This window comes from Notechis scutatus, chromosome Z, assembly GCF_049901735.1.
Source record: "Notechis scutatus isolate UNSWTSFEM ecotype Mainland chromosome Z, rNotScu1.2, whole genome shotgun sequence".
Classification (NCBI taxonomy): Eukaryota; Metazoa; Chordata; class Lepidosauria; order Squamata; family Elapidae; genus Notechis; species Notechis scutatus.
The window spans coordinates 97729426-97745488 of record NC_142025.1 but is presented as its reverse complement, the minus strand read 5'-3'; the positions used below and the strand labels follow the sequence as shown (position 1 = coordinate 97745488).

The 16063-nt window shown below is 39.8% G+C and overlaps 1 protein-coding gene across 1 annotated transcript in view; it reads right to left on the bottom strand.

The window, feature by feature from the left end:
* The window catches only part of TBX21 (T-box transcription factor 21), a 51745-nt gene extending 37667 nt beyond the window's left edge, over positions 1-14078 (bottom strand). Inside the window, exon 1 of the mRNA XM_026669804.2 lies at positions 13325-14078. Coding sequence (XP_026525589.1) covers positions 13325-13941 — 617 coding nt within the window. The 5' untranslated portion in view covers positions 13942-14078. The remainder of the gene's footprint in view (positions 1-13324) is intronic.
* Between the last annotated feature and the right edge of the window lie 1985 nt (positions 14079-16063).

Sequence of the window (16063 nt, the reverse complement as noted above, 5' to 3'; positions counted from 1 at the left end):
GTAAAAATAACTACAAAGTTTCATAAAACCATAATATAATCATAGCATAGCAGGAATCATAAACAACAAACAACATAAGCAGAAGATGAGCTCTCTCACGTATCTTGAGCCCTAAATTGGAGCAAAGAACCACACCTTCAAGGTCTTACAAAAGGCCAAAGGGATGGGCCAATCGGATCTCTGGAGGGATATTTCAGAAAGTGGATGTCATGATGGAAAAGAAACTCCTCCTGCTGGCTTTACCTGTGGCCCTGAGACAAGTCTATCTCTCTGTAGATCTATCTATCTATCTATCTGTCTATCTTTTCTTTCTTTCTCTATTAAATACAGAAAGAGGGAAAAATTTGGTGTCTATATAAACAGTATGTTGTCTGGGCATAGTTATTTTGAGTAATAGTCATCATCATAATAACAATCTGTCTATCTTTTCATGCAGGCTGGATGGTCAGAGGAGCATAGGCAGACTATAACCCCAATCCCATCCTACATCTCTTTGGCTCATCAACTTCTCAGCTAGGATATTTTTACACATAGGAATGTTGGTGTTCCTCTGGAAACATATGACTCTCTCTCTCTTTCTCTCTCTCTCCGCTTCCCCTCTTTCTCTTTCTCTGTGTGTAATCGCTACTACTGATTCAAGTTTGTCTTACATCAATATCATAACAACAAAGTCTTTCATTTTGCTCTCCACCACCATACATTAGAAAGAACAATCTTGACTTTATTTTCCCATTTGCAGGTAATACTGGGATGCCAAGGAAGGGAAAGGAATCCAGGATATCCCTCAGTCATTTCCCCTAAAACAATCCTTCATTAAATCTTTAAGTATAAGGCCCGGGAAGCCAAGAATGATGTGAAAACTCAAAGCAGTTTCTTTATTACATATTAGCTCATAGACAAAATCTTGTCAAACATATTCTGCATAACTATCTAGATCAGGGGTCTTCAAACTTGACAGCTTTAAGACTTGTGGACTTCGACTCCCAGAATTCCTCCTCCAGTCATGTTAGCTTAGGAATTCTGGGAGTTGAAGTTCACAAGTCTCAAACTTGCCAAATTTGAAGACCCTTGATCTAGATAAATGCTGATAAGCAATTAGGGAGTATCCCTCCTGCACTGGTTCTTGCATAGCAATGTTTCAAAGCTGATGTTTCTTTTTACTCCTTCCTCTAGTAATTCAGAGCCAGATTCCATCACAATAAGCACACTAACACCCACTAATCTTATTAAACTTTTGAGTTTAAAGGAGTAAAATTATATATCCTGGACAGGAGGTTCTGCAACATTGGTCATTCATTTCAAAATGGGTGAGGGGGTAAACCAGATTATCAAAGTCCAGTACCGGTTGCTATAGCTGCCCTGATCATCCTACCAGTAATATTTCAAAAAGCAATAACAAAAAACAAATGAGGATGCCTTAAATGTTTTCAACATTTCACTAGTTACAAATATTCCAGTTTCTCTTCTTTCATTGAGTTCTTAACTTTATACAATTTTAGTTTCTAATTTCTTGCGGCCTTGCTATGTAGAACAAGATATATCTAATAGCTAATGACTCACTGCAGTAAGCTGCACGGTTAGAAATAACGAGCACATCCACACAAGGGATACAAAAAGTCAAAGCAGCTGCTAAAAAACAATGGATGGGGCTTCCACTCTGATTCTTTGATTCTGCCTGGGGAATTGTTGGGGTTGATGTCCACACACCTTCAAGTTGCAAGGCTTAGATCTCTGCATCACTGCTTTGTAATGGTTGAAGCAAAAGGTAAGGAGCAGATTTCTGACCACTCCTCTTTCCATGTAAGCATTTCTTTTCTGAAGTATTACAAGTGGGCAGAACAAATTTATATCAACTACAAACTACAAAGGGATTTTGAAAATCTTGGAATTTTGGAGCCTTGCATGAACACCACACAGGCCTTAGGTGGACTTCTGGAGTTCTCCTTTATTGGTTGAGTCTTCCCTATCAGGCTGCCTGCAACAGTTCACATATCAGCTCATTGAAAAGAGCCATGAGTCCAAGAAAACCCCCAAATGCACCATTCTTAAATAGGGAACTGCTATCCCATCTAAGGTTCAAGTGGCTCTAACATTCACATCACTCAGTCTTGATAAGATTGAATCATATATAGTTCCTCCCCATCTATATTTTAAAAAGTGGTAAAATATCCCACTACAGCCTAGTATAGCAATTTAATGTCGAGATGCACAGTTCAAAAGTTACAGAGATAGGCTATAATAACAAAAACTTGCAAGAGCTTGACCTTCCCTCCTCCTTACATCCCAGTGAATCATTTTGTCTGAATGTTGATATTGCTTTCAAATGTTATCTTGCTCCTTTGGATTTGGAATGTCTCATTACTCTGCCTAGATACAAATACAGAAGGGTCTTGACAGACTTGAACATTGGGCGCTAGCTAACAAAATGAAAAAAGTAAGGTTCTACATTTAGGCAGGAAAAATCAAATGCACAGGTAAAGTATATGTGGTACCATGCTCAATAGTAGTAACTCCGAGAGGGATCTCGGAGTCCTAGTGGACAGCCATTTAAATATGAGCCAGCAGTATGCAGCAGCTGCCAAAAAAGTCAATACAGTTTTAGGCTGCATAAACAGAGGGATAGAATCAAGATCACGTGAAGTGTTAATATCACTTTATAATGCCTTGGTAAGGCCACATTTGGAATACTGCATTCAGTTTTGGTCGCCACGATGTAAAAAAGATGTTAAGACTCTAGAAAGAGTGCAGAGAAGAGCAACAAAGATGATTAGGGGACTGGAGGCTAAAACATATGAAGAACGGTTGCAGGAACTGGGTATGTCTAGTCTAATGAAAAGAACGACTAGGGGAGACATGATAGCAATGTTCCATCAGGGGCTGCCACAAAGAAGAGGGAGTCAAGCTATTCTCCAAAGCACCTGAAGGTAGGAAAAGGAGCAATGGGTGGAAACTAATCAAGGAGAGAAGCAACTTAGAACTAAGGAGAAATTTCCTGACAGTTAGAAGAATTAATCAGTGGAACAACTTGACTCCAGAAGTTGTGAATGCTCCAACATTGGAACTTTTTAAAAAGATGTTGGATAACCATTTGTCTGAAGTGGTATAGGGTTTCCTGCCTAGGTAGAGAGTTGGGCTAGAAGACCTTCAAGGTCCCTTACAACTCTGTTATTCTGTGCTGTGCTGTGCTGTGCTATTCTAGTCTACTCTAGTTAAGGCTTCTTATATTATTCTGTTAAGGTCATTTCCCTTATCTCTGCATCCAAGATCAACACACAGGGAGAGGCTTCCTGGAGGGGACTTTCAAGATCTTGTTAAGACTAAGAGCGGTTTTTAAGAGCAGTTAAGACCTTGGCTGAATCTACTGGAGATGGAATCCGAAAGCTATAATGCATGGAGCTTAGATAGATAGCCGGTATAACTACATCACATACATCACATACAGCCAGGGCACTCTGTTTTAGAATCTGTAGTAGAGGGAGTTTACTCTGTCATTGTAAAAAAAAAAAAAAAAAAGAGGGGAAGGGGGAAACAGGTCAATTTATTGTCTCAAAAGTACTTTTTTTCAAAAGGCAAAACTGGATTTTCCTTGCTTTCTCCCTTTAAGGTGTTTTGCTTCTCATCCAGAAAGTTCTTCTGAAAAACTGAAGAACTCAACTGAAAAAGCTTATTGGATGACAAGTGAAACATCTTCAAGGAAAAAACAAAGAAAATTCCAATAGCCTTTTGAAAAAGCACCTTAAGAGGCAGCCATGACCTGGATGACTGAGAATCAGTCTATGATCAGTTTATTGCATACACTGTAGTTTTTATGAATTTCCCATCCTAAAATGGTAAGAAACTCTTGTAATTTTTTAAAAGTGAGAGGAGCACTGGAAGAAGCAAAAAAAAAAAAAAAAAGTAGTTGGAGCTACAGAGTTTTGATTGTCCAATTCTTACTCAGAAATGCAATGGCACAGAATAATTCTGTTCTACCTATTCAGAACTGAAACAGGCCTTGGAATATAGGTAATCCGCCACTTACAACCACAACTGAGCCTAAAATTTATGTGGCTAAGTGAGACAATTATTAAATGAGTTTTGATTTTCTTGCCATGGTTGTTAAGTGAATTACTGTAGTTCTTAAGTTAGTAACATGGTTGTTAAGTGAATCTGGCTTCCCCATTGACTTTGCTTGTCAGAAGGGCGCAACAGGTGATCACATGACCCCAGGACACTGCAACTGTCATAAACATGGGTCAGTTGCCAAGCATCGGAGTTTTGATCACATGACCATGGGGGGATGCTACAACGGTCGTAAGTGTGAAAAATGGTCATAAGTCACTTTTTCAGTAACATTGTAACTTTGAACGGTCACTAAACAAACTGTTGTAAGTTGAGAACTACCCGTAGTCAATGCATTCATTGGGATACAGAAGCAACAGGATCCCTAGCTAGAGAAGGTTGTTCTGTTTTAACTCTAAATATGTGTTGTGGTTAGCCAGCAGCAGGTACAGATGGCTGAGGAGAGCGATGACTCTGATGAGGGGCCAGGACCATCAGAGAGCGGACTGCTGCTTTCAGAGATTGTGGGGGCTGGTAGCAGTGACGAGGAGGTTCCTGAGGAGCCTGTGCCAAGTGCACGTGCATGAAGGATTACTTGGAGGAAAGAACAATTACAGCAGCACAGACGACTCAGGAGTAAGGTTGCAAGGTAATGGCCCCTCCCTCAAGAGGATAAAAGCCAGGTTTGAAAAAGCGTTCTTTGCAGAAAGCAAAGAAGCTCTGAAACTCAGCTGGTGGACATATTAGTTCGTGTTTGGAGAATTCTGTTAAATTAGTTCTTATCTCTGGGTTTTTGGCAGCCTTGACAAACAACTTGGCAAGGCTCTTTCTTGTTCGAGCTAATTGTTGGAAAGCAGCCTTTTATCTGTAAAGGAACAGAATTGTGATTAAACCTTAAAAGGTGAGGGCTGCTGCCTTTGTCTGTGTTTGCTCTCTGGGAACCCAGTTGGTCAGAACAATATGGATCTTGTGTTAGGTTTTTGGATCCAGTTCTCTTTCTTCATCTGATGTCAATGAACCACCCAGAGCTTGAAGCAAAGGGTGGGGGGACGGACTTTTCTCTCACTGCAAAAGTCTTGAAGAGTGCACAGGAAATGCAGTGACTTTAATGCATGTAGACTTTCAACACATTTGGAGCAGGTTGGTTACAGTATCAAAGTGAACATTCTTTGTGGGGCTTAAGAAAGGAAGACAATGGGAGGATGAGAGAAAGAGAAAACTTATCAAGAGACCACCTTAGAGAAAGCAGGAGGAAAAAAAATAAGAATGAAAAAGATAAGGTTATCAAGTCTCATATATTTTGCAAACAGAACTTGTCAATAATATTCAGATCAAGTTTTGAACTGAGAACAGATTTTCATTCACAATATTAGAAGTGTTATATTCATACTTTGTGTTTCTGTGTTGACTTAGATGACATTGGGGTTCCTTCCGAGGTTGTGACTCTAAATGTGCTCAGCAAGGAAGGAAAGATGAGAGGATGGGTTGAAACTGAGAAAGAAAAAGAACATCATCAAGAACACAATTGATGTTAAAAACATCTTTCTGGATGATCCTTCTGGTCCAACATTTTGTTTCCTAGAACAGTTATTACGAAGTATGCCATGAAGGAACATCAGCCAAGATTCAACAGGATATTTTGTCTGATTATGGAGGTTCTAACTGGATAACATATACTGAAATTAGTACTTCTGGCATTAAATCTGGTTACCGGTTATCTGTGTCTTGCAAGAGTAAGGAAACAAAACAAAAACATCAAAGTGAACAAGCAGAAAAATAGTAAGTGATTTGGGGCAAGAAGAGGAAAAGGATAAAAAGAAGAGAGCAAAAATTACGCCAAGTGATCATTATATGTTGCTTCAAAACTCAAGTCATAGATTAAAAGGAGTTACTCCCAAATAAGCACACAGAGTAGCATTCAGAGATTGAGAATGCTTCTTTGTTGACAGTTGAAATATGTTTACATGGGGAAAAAAACTCTCAGACTCTCTGCAAGATGTTCCTTACAAATTCTGAAATGAGAAAGAGAGTGGAATAAAAGTGGAAAATTTATTCAGACGCAATTAAAGAATGAATTAATTCACTACAGTTGTGCAGAAGGAAAGTAGTCATGAGCCTGCCTTTTCCGTGAAAATCCTATATTTGAAATGTGGCCCTATCAATACTTGGTTTAAAGAGAACTAAAAGTCAGGGGGTGGGGAATAAATATTGTTTCTTTACTTATTAAATTATGCTCAGAAATGGCCCTTCATCTAGGTGAAGCCATAAAAAGACCAGAAAAACATTGTTCCAATCAATAATCAATCTCAAAACTTTCCAGTCAGATGCTATTCCAGACCAGTGTGCTTCTAGGAATTCTGAGAGTAATAACCCATCCAGATGGCCCCAGTTTGAGGGAACCTAAACAACCTGCATTCTGTTGGGCTGATCATTTCTAATAGCCCATTCTGGGCACATCTGGAGCAGAGAATTTGCTCAAAACAAAAGTAGAACCAAAAGTCAGGGGGAAAAATAAATATTGTTTCTTTACTTATTGATGCCATTCATGAAATGAAATAATAACACATTATTACATAATAATATAATAATTACACATAATAAAAATAAGGACAATGAATCATGCCTTCATTCCCACAGTGACAGATTCTACTTACCGAGGAGCCAAGGAAGGGAAGTACACCAGAGAGCTGAAGAAGAAAAAGGGCATTGGAAGAATATCTAACAGTGAAGAAGACGAAGTACTTTGTACTTCATAGTACAAAGAATACCTTAAGACCAATTGGCCTACAAGAAAAATCAAAATGAAGAACAGAAAACAGGGTGACAAAGCAAATTCTTACATGGCCAATACACCAAAAATCTTGCAAGCAAAGCAGACAAGAACACTTTCTGTGAGATGGGTGCAATGTAAATTTAATTAATAACAAATAGACAAATAAATAACAACAACAGCTAGTGATGGCTAATAGCAGGAAAGCTGTAGAAAGGAATATAGCAACTATTTTTGGTTGTACAAGACCAAGCTTTAATAGATTCATATAAAGCTAGAATTGAGAAGATGATCAAAGAAGCTGAAGAAACAGTGGACTATCTAGTTAGCTTCTACAAGAATATTATACAAGCTTATTACAAACAACAGCATGACAAAAAAGTAACAATAATGCATTAGATTTTCTTTGAGAGTACATTGACTTGCAAGAAAGAACTAGTGGGGCACAAAAGTACTAGAAAATAAAAAAGCCAAAATTCTAAAGTCCAGTGAATTCTGGACTTTAGAATTCAGACAAGCAACTGCTATACAACAGCCCAGACTTAACTGATGAAAAAGATAAAAAATGAATAGTGGACATTGCTATATTTGGGGATAGCAGAATGGAAGCAAAGGGATTGGAGAAAATCACAAAATACAAAGAGTTATAAGTAGAAATATAATAATTATGACAAATGCAACATATATCATACCAATAGCAATAGGTCCGTTGGGTGCAATTCCAAAACATCTAGAATTGAACATCATCTGCATTGATAAAATCACCACCAGTCAGTTGCAAAAGGAAGATTTACTTGGAATAGCTTACATCATGCTACACTACCTTGAACATCATCAAAGAACAACACCTACCTTTCCTAGGTCCTTGAGAACAACTGGAAGGGTGAATAAAAATGCCCAAACATCTGACTGAATATGCAACCATAATAATACAATTCTGGCATGTTCAGCACCATACTTCTCCTCCCCAACAACTTGTGAAGTCTGTGCTTCAAAAGCGACATTTTTTTTCTGGTTTATTCAGAATACAGAGCTTTTCTTCAGTGTAATCTTTGCAGGTGCAAACAGAATTTGTGCATAGAAATTCCTCCCCCTATTACCTACTACCACCCTCCAATTTATAAAAACTAAACGCAATGTCACGAAAGGGTAGCCAATAGGCATGAGGGTGATGGCAGTTATCAGGATGTTTTGGTCTATGAAGAGATGCTCCTGCCTCAGAAACCAGAATTACTAGATAAAGTCCTTAAGTACTGCATTTTGATTAATAGAAGTGCAGTAAAATGTTATAGCCTGACCTTTTTCCACCACTTCCTGTACGTTACTTATTTAACTTGGTCTGTTTAGGGTCCTTCAAAAGTTCTCTTCTTGGAGTCAGCAGAAGGGACTTCTGTTGGCTATAATTGTTTGCTATTGTAATGGTCGCCAACCAGTGGGGCGGGGACCACTGGTGGTCTGTGAGAAAATTTTGGTGATCCGCAAAGAAATGTCCCCCCCACAAAAGCACTCCCCCCAAAGCAATTAATCCAGGCTGCGTGGGAACACAAGGCTGCACTGCCCACATGGCCCGCCCACCTGCTGGCCCCCACCCTTCGGCTGAGCGCAAACCTTACCTTGAATAAAGCCACGCGAGCTGTAACTGGAAGATAAGACCAACAGGAGGGAAATCTGTCCCGGGGTGGCTTGTTGACATTGGTGGGAAAGTCAGTCCCATATTCCAGAGCTGCAGTAGTCACAAGACTGGCCCTTTGGTCATCTCAGAGCAGCTCCTCCAGTCCATGGCAGGCCAGTGCACCCAGTGGAGGTGGAGGAGGTGCTCCGGGATGACCAAAAGGCCAGTCCTGTGACTACTGCAGTTCTGGAATATGGGACCGACTTTCCCACCAATATCAGCAAGCTACTGTCAGTCAAAATTCATATTAGTGGTCTGAGGGGTTTAAAATTATGAGTTTGGTGGTCCCTGAGGTCCAAAAGATTGGCGACCCCTGTGCTATTGCACATATTTTTTTCACTGAAGCCCACTGCCCCAAGATCCCCTACATGCAATCTGATGTAAAAACTACTGACTCTTCATGATTGCACTCTGCCTTGGAATTTATTGTCCGATGGGAAATAGGGAGACTAGGCCAACAATGCAAGAAAAGCCATTCAGACATCCCTGTTGCCAACTTTTAACTAAATAAATGCAAGACATAAATAAATAAATGCAAGAATTTCACCTAAATTATCTTCTGGTTGGAATTCTGTTTTAAGGACAAATAATATTCATTAATGAAATGAGTAGGCCTCATCCAGGTGACCAGAGGGAAGCTCAGAAAATGGCAACTCTTTGCTGCTCTCTAATGGTCTGTCAGAGTTTTGCTGCTTTGATTGGGTAGCCTTATATAATTAAGAAAAAATTATATCTTGAAAATACTCTCCTTGAAGTACATCCATATTTTGTTCATAGTTTTGCTGGTTAGATAGACAACATCTAAATTTGACAAACTATCCACTTCACAATCAAAAGATTCTGGGCAGCATATAACAAAGTTAAAAACAATATCTAAAAATTGATATTTTAAAATTTAAAATTACATAAATAGATTAATATGAGTTTGCTGCTGCATCTCCAAAATAACTGCCTAAGGCAACCAGTTTAGTATATATTTTCCCCTGTTCCTAAGTTAGAATTTAGCCACATTTGAACTGGCAAGGAGCACAGAATTTCCTGTCTTCATTTCCAATCTATTGTGTCTCTGTTTCAAGTCAGTACAATCTCCTAACTTCTTCACAATGAAGCGGCTAACAAACCTTCAACAGGCTGGGAGAGATTAGTTTTAGGGGATTTAAGTCTGCCTCAGTCATGGTGTTTGATGAGATGGTCAAAGTCAGGACAGAGACAGTGACAACATTCAATCAATCAATGGGATGGCTTGCCTCCAATAGCTCCAACACTGGAGGCTGCACACTAGAGATTGGGCAGCCATTTGTCTGGGGTGGTATAGGGTCCCCTGTTCAAGCACAGGTTTGAACCAGAAGGGCTCCAAAGGTCTCTTCCAACTCTGTCATTCTGTAAATACTGATGCCAAGACATATTTGTATATAATTTGGGAGCAGGCAGGTAAAAGATTCTGGATCTAAGGCAGACTCATCTTTGCATGCAAACTCTTCAGCCTCGATAGTCACATTTCCTATGTACCATGTGAATTTGAGACGAGAATTTGTCTTCAGTTAGAAATACAATATAAACTTGTTAGTTCTTTACTTAAGAATTAATTACAGAAAAGCAATACTTTTAAAAGACCTGGTTCTCTTTCTCAAGGTTGGAGGAGACAACATCCTCTTTTATTGTAGCCTGGGTGGCTTTGTGGCATAAATTGGGACCTTGGCAACGGGGACCTTGTTGGTCTATGAATCTTGGCATCTTTCCGTGTCATTTCTTTCTCCTAATTTTCTCTCTCTCATTAGGATTGATCACTATGGAATTTAAGATAAACTCTGGAATAAGTTGGTATGTAGAGGAAGAAAACTATAGTAATAAGCTTGAACATCCATAACTGTACTCTTTATTTTCATACCTTCTTAGAAGAGAAGAGAAAGAAACTGAAGAGATCTGGCTGGCAGGTCTAAGCTGTGTATTGAGATATTTCTCCTACCCTTTCCTCTGTCTCTGCTACGGGTAGGTAGATCCTTGGGATTTACAGCTCAGTTGAGAGGAATTTGAGCAGAAATGAGTAGAGAGAAGAGGGCAAAAAAACAAAAACGGCAATGGTGATCTTTATAAACATTTCCTAATCTGACAGTTAATTGCCTGGAGAAAATATGAGGAATGGTGTGAGATAGGTAGGCTCATGTTCACAGTTTCATTTCTAGAAAAAGAGGTTTGTGGCAGTACATCCTTCATTCACTCTGTAGTTTCTCAGGATAAAAGAAACAGATTCTACATTTGGTCTATGATCTGAGTTAGAAAACAAATCAGAAGGCTGAACTAACTTGGCATCTTCATAATCAAGTTCAAATAAAGTAATCATAAATACTTGGCTTCTTTATTGTCTATATTGTCCTGTGGCCTTGCTCTCTGTAAAATCAAACTATATCTTAAGAATCAAATTTGATCTCTTTTCTGACCCAGCTGAAAAGCCAGCTGATATATTCACATGAGAAAAAAAAACACATGTATTTTCCTAGCTCTGTGCTGGGAGATCACTGGTTAATTGCATGTTTAACCACGATTTATAAAGGTGTTTTGACAAATATGTGCCCACAAACACCACAAGAAAGCAACTTTAACACTTTTTATGTCAAGTGGGAAATGTACAAATTAGAACTTTGTAAATTAGGATCTGATGATTTAAGAACTTTTGGTCAATTCATAGACTGCCTTTCTCCATCATTTTGAAGATTTTTTTTAATAGCCACAAAAGTTTTAAGTTGTATCACTTACTCTGAGCTTTTTGGAAATATAAGCTACTATCAAAATAGTTTAAAGCAGCTTATAAATAATTGCATCCAACTGTGGACAACTAAGTAATATTTCAAAAAAGGTGATCCATAAAGAAGTGACTGCACAAATTTAATTAAGATTCCACATGTAAAATAAAATGCTTCTCAACTATACGAAATGTATCGTGACATTGTTCTTTGCCTTTTTCATATTTTTTACTTTTCTATGTATTTGCAATGTTATGTCTGATATGAGTGGTTTCATAACTAAGTTTTCTTTCTGCTACATGTTTGAAACTTCTAAGACATCCTGATATTCCTCCCTTTTCTTTATATTTAATGTGGCGAATCCAATACTCAACATATCCCAATTCTCTGGTTTAATGAACTTTCAGTGTTGTTATCAAAAACATTTTTCTAGACTATTTGACCAATCGAGTTAACATTTGTTTTTATTATCATTGTTAGTTCATTTACAAAATGGTCCTATATATTTCTGTTCAAAAGTTATCTTATTTAATTAACTTGTGTTCCTTCCCAGATAGATATAATGATACAATTTCTAGTTATAATCAACGAATTACTAAAGTAATGTGATTTCTTTTTTTAATACACATTTTGGTTATTGAAGGAAGTATAAGACAATTCTCAAATTAAGAAATAAGAGCACCGTTTAAGATAAGTGGATCTGTAAGATAAGGGCATCTTTAATAATATCTCTATAAATCCACATTTCATTTTTAATCTCATTTTAATTCCCTCTTACAGTAGCATACCAGAACTAAAATAGCCTCATGAAAACAAACATAAACAGATGTGCCTCTAACTCTTGGTGACACTCATTAAAATTGGTCTCACTGATTAATCAGCTAAAGCTTTCTTTTTTTAACTAGCATAAAAATGCCCTGAAATTGAGAGAAAGAAATCTGTAACTAGGAATTAAACTATCAAGAGCATTTAATTAAACCTTCAATTGATTAAAGTACTAGTTGAAATTGATTTTAAAAATTATATCCCATAAAAAGCAAAAGATAACTGTTTAAACACGGGCGTGCACACACACACACACACACACACACAGAGGTATTTTGTTCAGGCATAGTCTACATGTTTTTTTAAATAGCATAGTTTTTTATATTTTGAAAAGTTCTGATTGGGAAAAATATGAAAATTCACCACATACTGCTTATAAAAATAAAAAAAATCTAAGCCATGAAACAAAAACCATATTCATTTAAGAACCAAAATGTCTTTTTTGTCTCCCGTTTCAGTTTCCAATCATTATTGCTTGTTAAAATAAAAATAAATAAATTAAAGATACAAGCTGTTTTTCCCTTAGTTACTCTATAAATAAACAGAAATAGTAAATCAGAGTAAGTTACTACTTGGGGATACAAAACTACTTGGGGTTCCAGCAAACCAGACACATATTTTAACCTTTCATCCTCTCATATGAACAGATAGGCAGGGTGGATTTACCTTTCTAAAACTTATCAATGCTTCCAATATAATATTGCAAATTAATCCTGGATACATATGTTTCATGGGAAGGGTGGTGGTGGAAGAGTATAAATAAAGTTTCTGATCATCTACCTAGCCACCAGGTTACTGGAAAACAACTTTCCCAAATAACCAAGGTCTAGGAAAAAATATTTAAATGTTTTTCTTAATGTTCTCTTCCCTTCTCCCTCTATGAAATAAGCCAGCTAGATAGTCTGATTGGTCGGTTACAAAAATATGGGCAGATTATCAGGACCGTCATCCTGGTCCTCAGGGTCCCTGCCCCGGTGAGCCTTAGAGAGAAACTGCCAAGCCAACCACCTGTTTTTGCAGCCAAACGCACGCACAGACAGCTGGTGCCTATAAGAGACTAGACTTTTCCCATCCCGGCTCCTCTTCCGTCCGGGATTGAAGTTCTCAGCAAACGGGGAAAGAGAAACACGGGTCTTCCCCCCACCCACCCCGCTTCTCCTCGGAGGGAGCCCCACTTTGCCCCCTTTTCGAAGTTCCAGGTCGGCCCCTGTCCGTTTGCCTTCCGCCCCCCGCGGGCCCAGCCAGGCCGTCGTGGCGCCTCCTCGCATGGCTCACCTGCCCTGCTTGGTAATGATCATTTCCGTCTGATGCTTGTGGAACTTCGCCCAGAGCGGGTAGTTGTTGAGGACCACCTGGGTCTTTCCGGAGACTTGATACCCCGGCACGGGATAGAGAGGAGCTCGCGAGAACACGTGCTGGACCGCTGTCGGGTAGCAGCCTTCTCCGGCGGGCGCGCCAGCATAAAGATCTCCAGCGGTGGGATACAACTCGCTAGCTGAGACCGAGAAACCAGGATTCCCGGCGGGTCCAGTTGACGCTGGGATAGGCGGGGGAGGCTGAGCTCGGTAGGAAGAGCAGTTGTTCGCTACCGGCCCCAAAAACCTGCCCGAAGAGGCCGGGTCGCTCCCCGCAAAGGCGCTTTGCACCATGGGGCCTCCGTAAGTCAGCCCTAAGTTGCAGCTGCCTTCCTGCAAGGGAGGATCGGGGTAGTAGAAGCGGTCCTGGGGGGCTCCCAGTTTCAGGTCGCCCCCACCGCCCGTGTCTTTGGTCGTGGTTCCCTGGAGGTCCGGAGGCTCCTTGGCAAAGTTTTGGCTTTCTGCCCCGTTCAGCATGGTGAGGGCAGCGGCGGTCGGATTGGCAGGTCCTCCGGTGATTGAATCCAAGGCGCCCATTGAAGAAAAAGACTCACGGGACAGATTCGCGGCTCGGAGAGGCGGCAGGTAGAGCGGTGACAAGCGTGGGACTGCGGGGGAGAGGAGAGCAAAACAAAAGTTTTGAGATGCAAACGACGGAAAGTACAAAACCCGGAGGAAGCGCTGGAGCGCTTAGAGTTTCATCGAGACTGGAAAAGGCGCATCAGCGCTCGCCTTCACACTTTCCTGGTCAATTGCAACAGTTAGTCAATTGCACGGCTGCGTCTTCTTAAAATCCTGACTTGCTCCGCTAACGTTAACGGAGTGGTTTGGAGAGAGCTAGGAAACTTTCGCGACTTTGCTGCGTGTATATCAAGATCCGGTTGACAGTGGCAACGGCGGAGTCAAGATCACAGTTAGTCGCGCTGGATTTCTTCTTTAGGACTTTCCCGAAGACTCGGCGGAGCTTTTCCTGCACTAATCACTTCTTCGCTACTCCGCCAATCCATCCTCCTTGCCTCAGAAAACTGCGCTCTCGATCTGCCCCCTATTAAAAGAAAGATAAACGGCTTCTCTTCCATTGGCTGGGGAGAGTTTTCAAGTCCCGCCCCTCTGGCTCTGTCTCCCCCTCCAACTGCGAGCGGCGCTATTACTTGAGTGGATGTGATCGGGTCCCCTCCGACCGCTTGTCCCCCGTTTCCATTGTGAGCGGCAGAAAATTGATCTGCATCTTCCGACTAACCGGGGGGATGGTGCGTTTTGCTTGTTTCCAGTCCAGCTGTGGACTGCCTCTGCAGTCAAAAATAGTATAATGCAAATTGAAGGTGTTTATAGTTCACCTTTTCTCTAATTCATTAGAAAAGAGCAGTAATGACAGAGTTTTCTTCATTTTGGCAACTTTAAAATTGTGGACTTCCAGAATTGCTCAGCCAGGATGGGACTTCCACCAACTTGATGATTTCTCCTCAGTTTTCATTTCAACATCAACATCAAACTTGACAGCCAATGACAGATTGGAAAGTACTTGTTCTTGATTAGTTTGCTTGCTGAATGAGGATTTGAATCTGAATTTTCCTTGTCCCTGATCTGTCTGATCCCTACACAATCCCTCCTTTCACAAGAGTTGCAACATCTCATCAAGACCCCCCAGAAAGGCCTTTACGCTACATTCCTATCCAAAAGTCAGAATCCACAAACTTTCCAAGCTGCTTTCTCATTCAGTCTTATATTGTTCTAAAATGAAAGCTCTCAAGTGGATAGAAAGAAAGGGACAAGGTGTGCACATTGATAAAGGAGTGATTTTAATATCAATGCAATTACTATAAAGGAGATTCTATGGGAAGCCCTCAGCTGTATGTTCCTCCCTTTCATCCAGCCTATCCAAACACTGATTCTGAACTGGGCTCTTACTGGGAAAAAGGATTAAATGTGGATATCAATCACTTTAATAAGTACATTTTAATTTCACCTACATTGACCTTTTATCCTCTCCAATTGTTAAAACACAGCCTTCAGAATAAGAATTTAAAGGCCAAAGGGGTCCTCATTCTCTGTTGCATACTTGTGGCATATAAGCATATATATGCTTACTAGTGATAGTATGGCCTGGGCACAAATGTGTACAGATACTATGGCCTGGGCACAAGGTTTGGGATGTGGCAACGACTCAACCTGTTCTGACATTTAGTGCCTATTGCCTGTCTGCAAGAAACCCAATGCAAGCACAAAAAATTGCAGACCAGTTTTCAGCTCATAGAATAGCCTGTTCAGATATTTTCCCTTGCCTAAAATCAAGTAATAAGTAGATTGCTACCAATTATCTTTCAATTTAAAAGGAGGGGGAGGGGTTAAGACTGACGGGGAAAATCCACTTGATATTTTCTATCACTTCTGAAGAAAGTCAGATCAAACACATACTGAAAAGACTAATTTGATAATTTTGATTGGCCTCATATATATATATATACTATCTCCTTTTGGAGATCTTGTTTTTGCACAGTTTTTAAAATAGTCAATCTAGAAGTAGTTGGAGCAATAAGTGGTGATAAGTACTTTTTAAAATAACATTGTCAGTATCCATGACATTTTTTTTTTTTTTTCAACATTCGCCATTACAAAAGGTGGATTCAGGTATTTGGGGGAAGGAGAGATGCAAAACAAT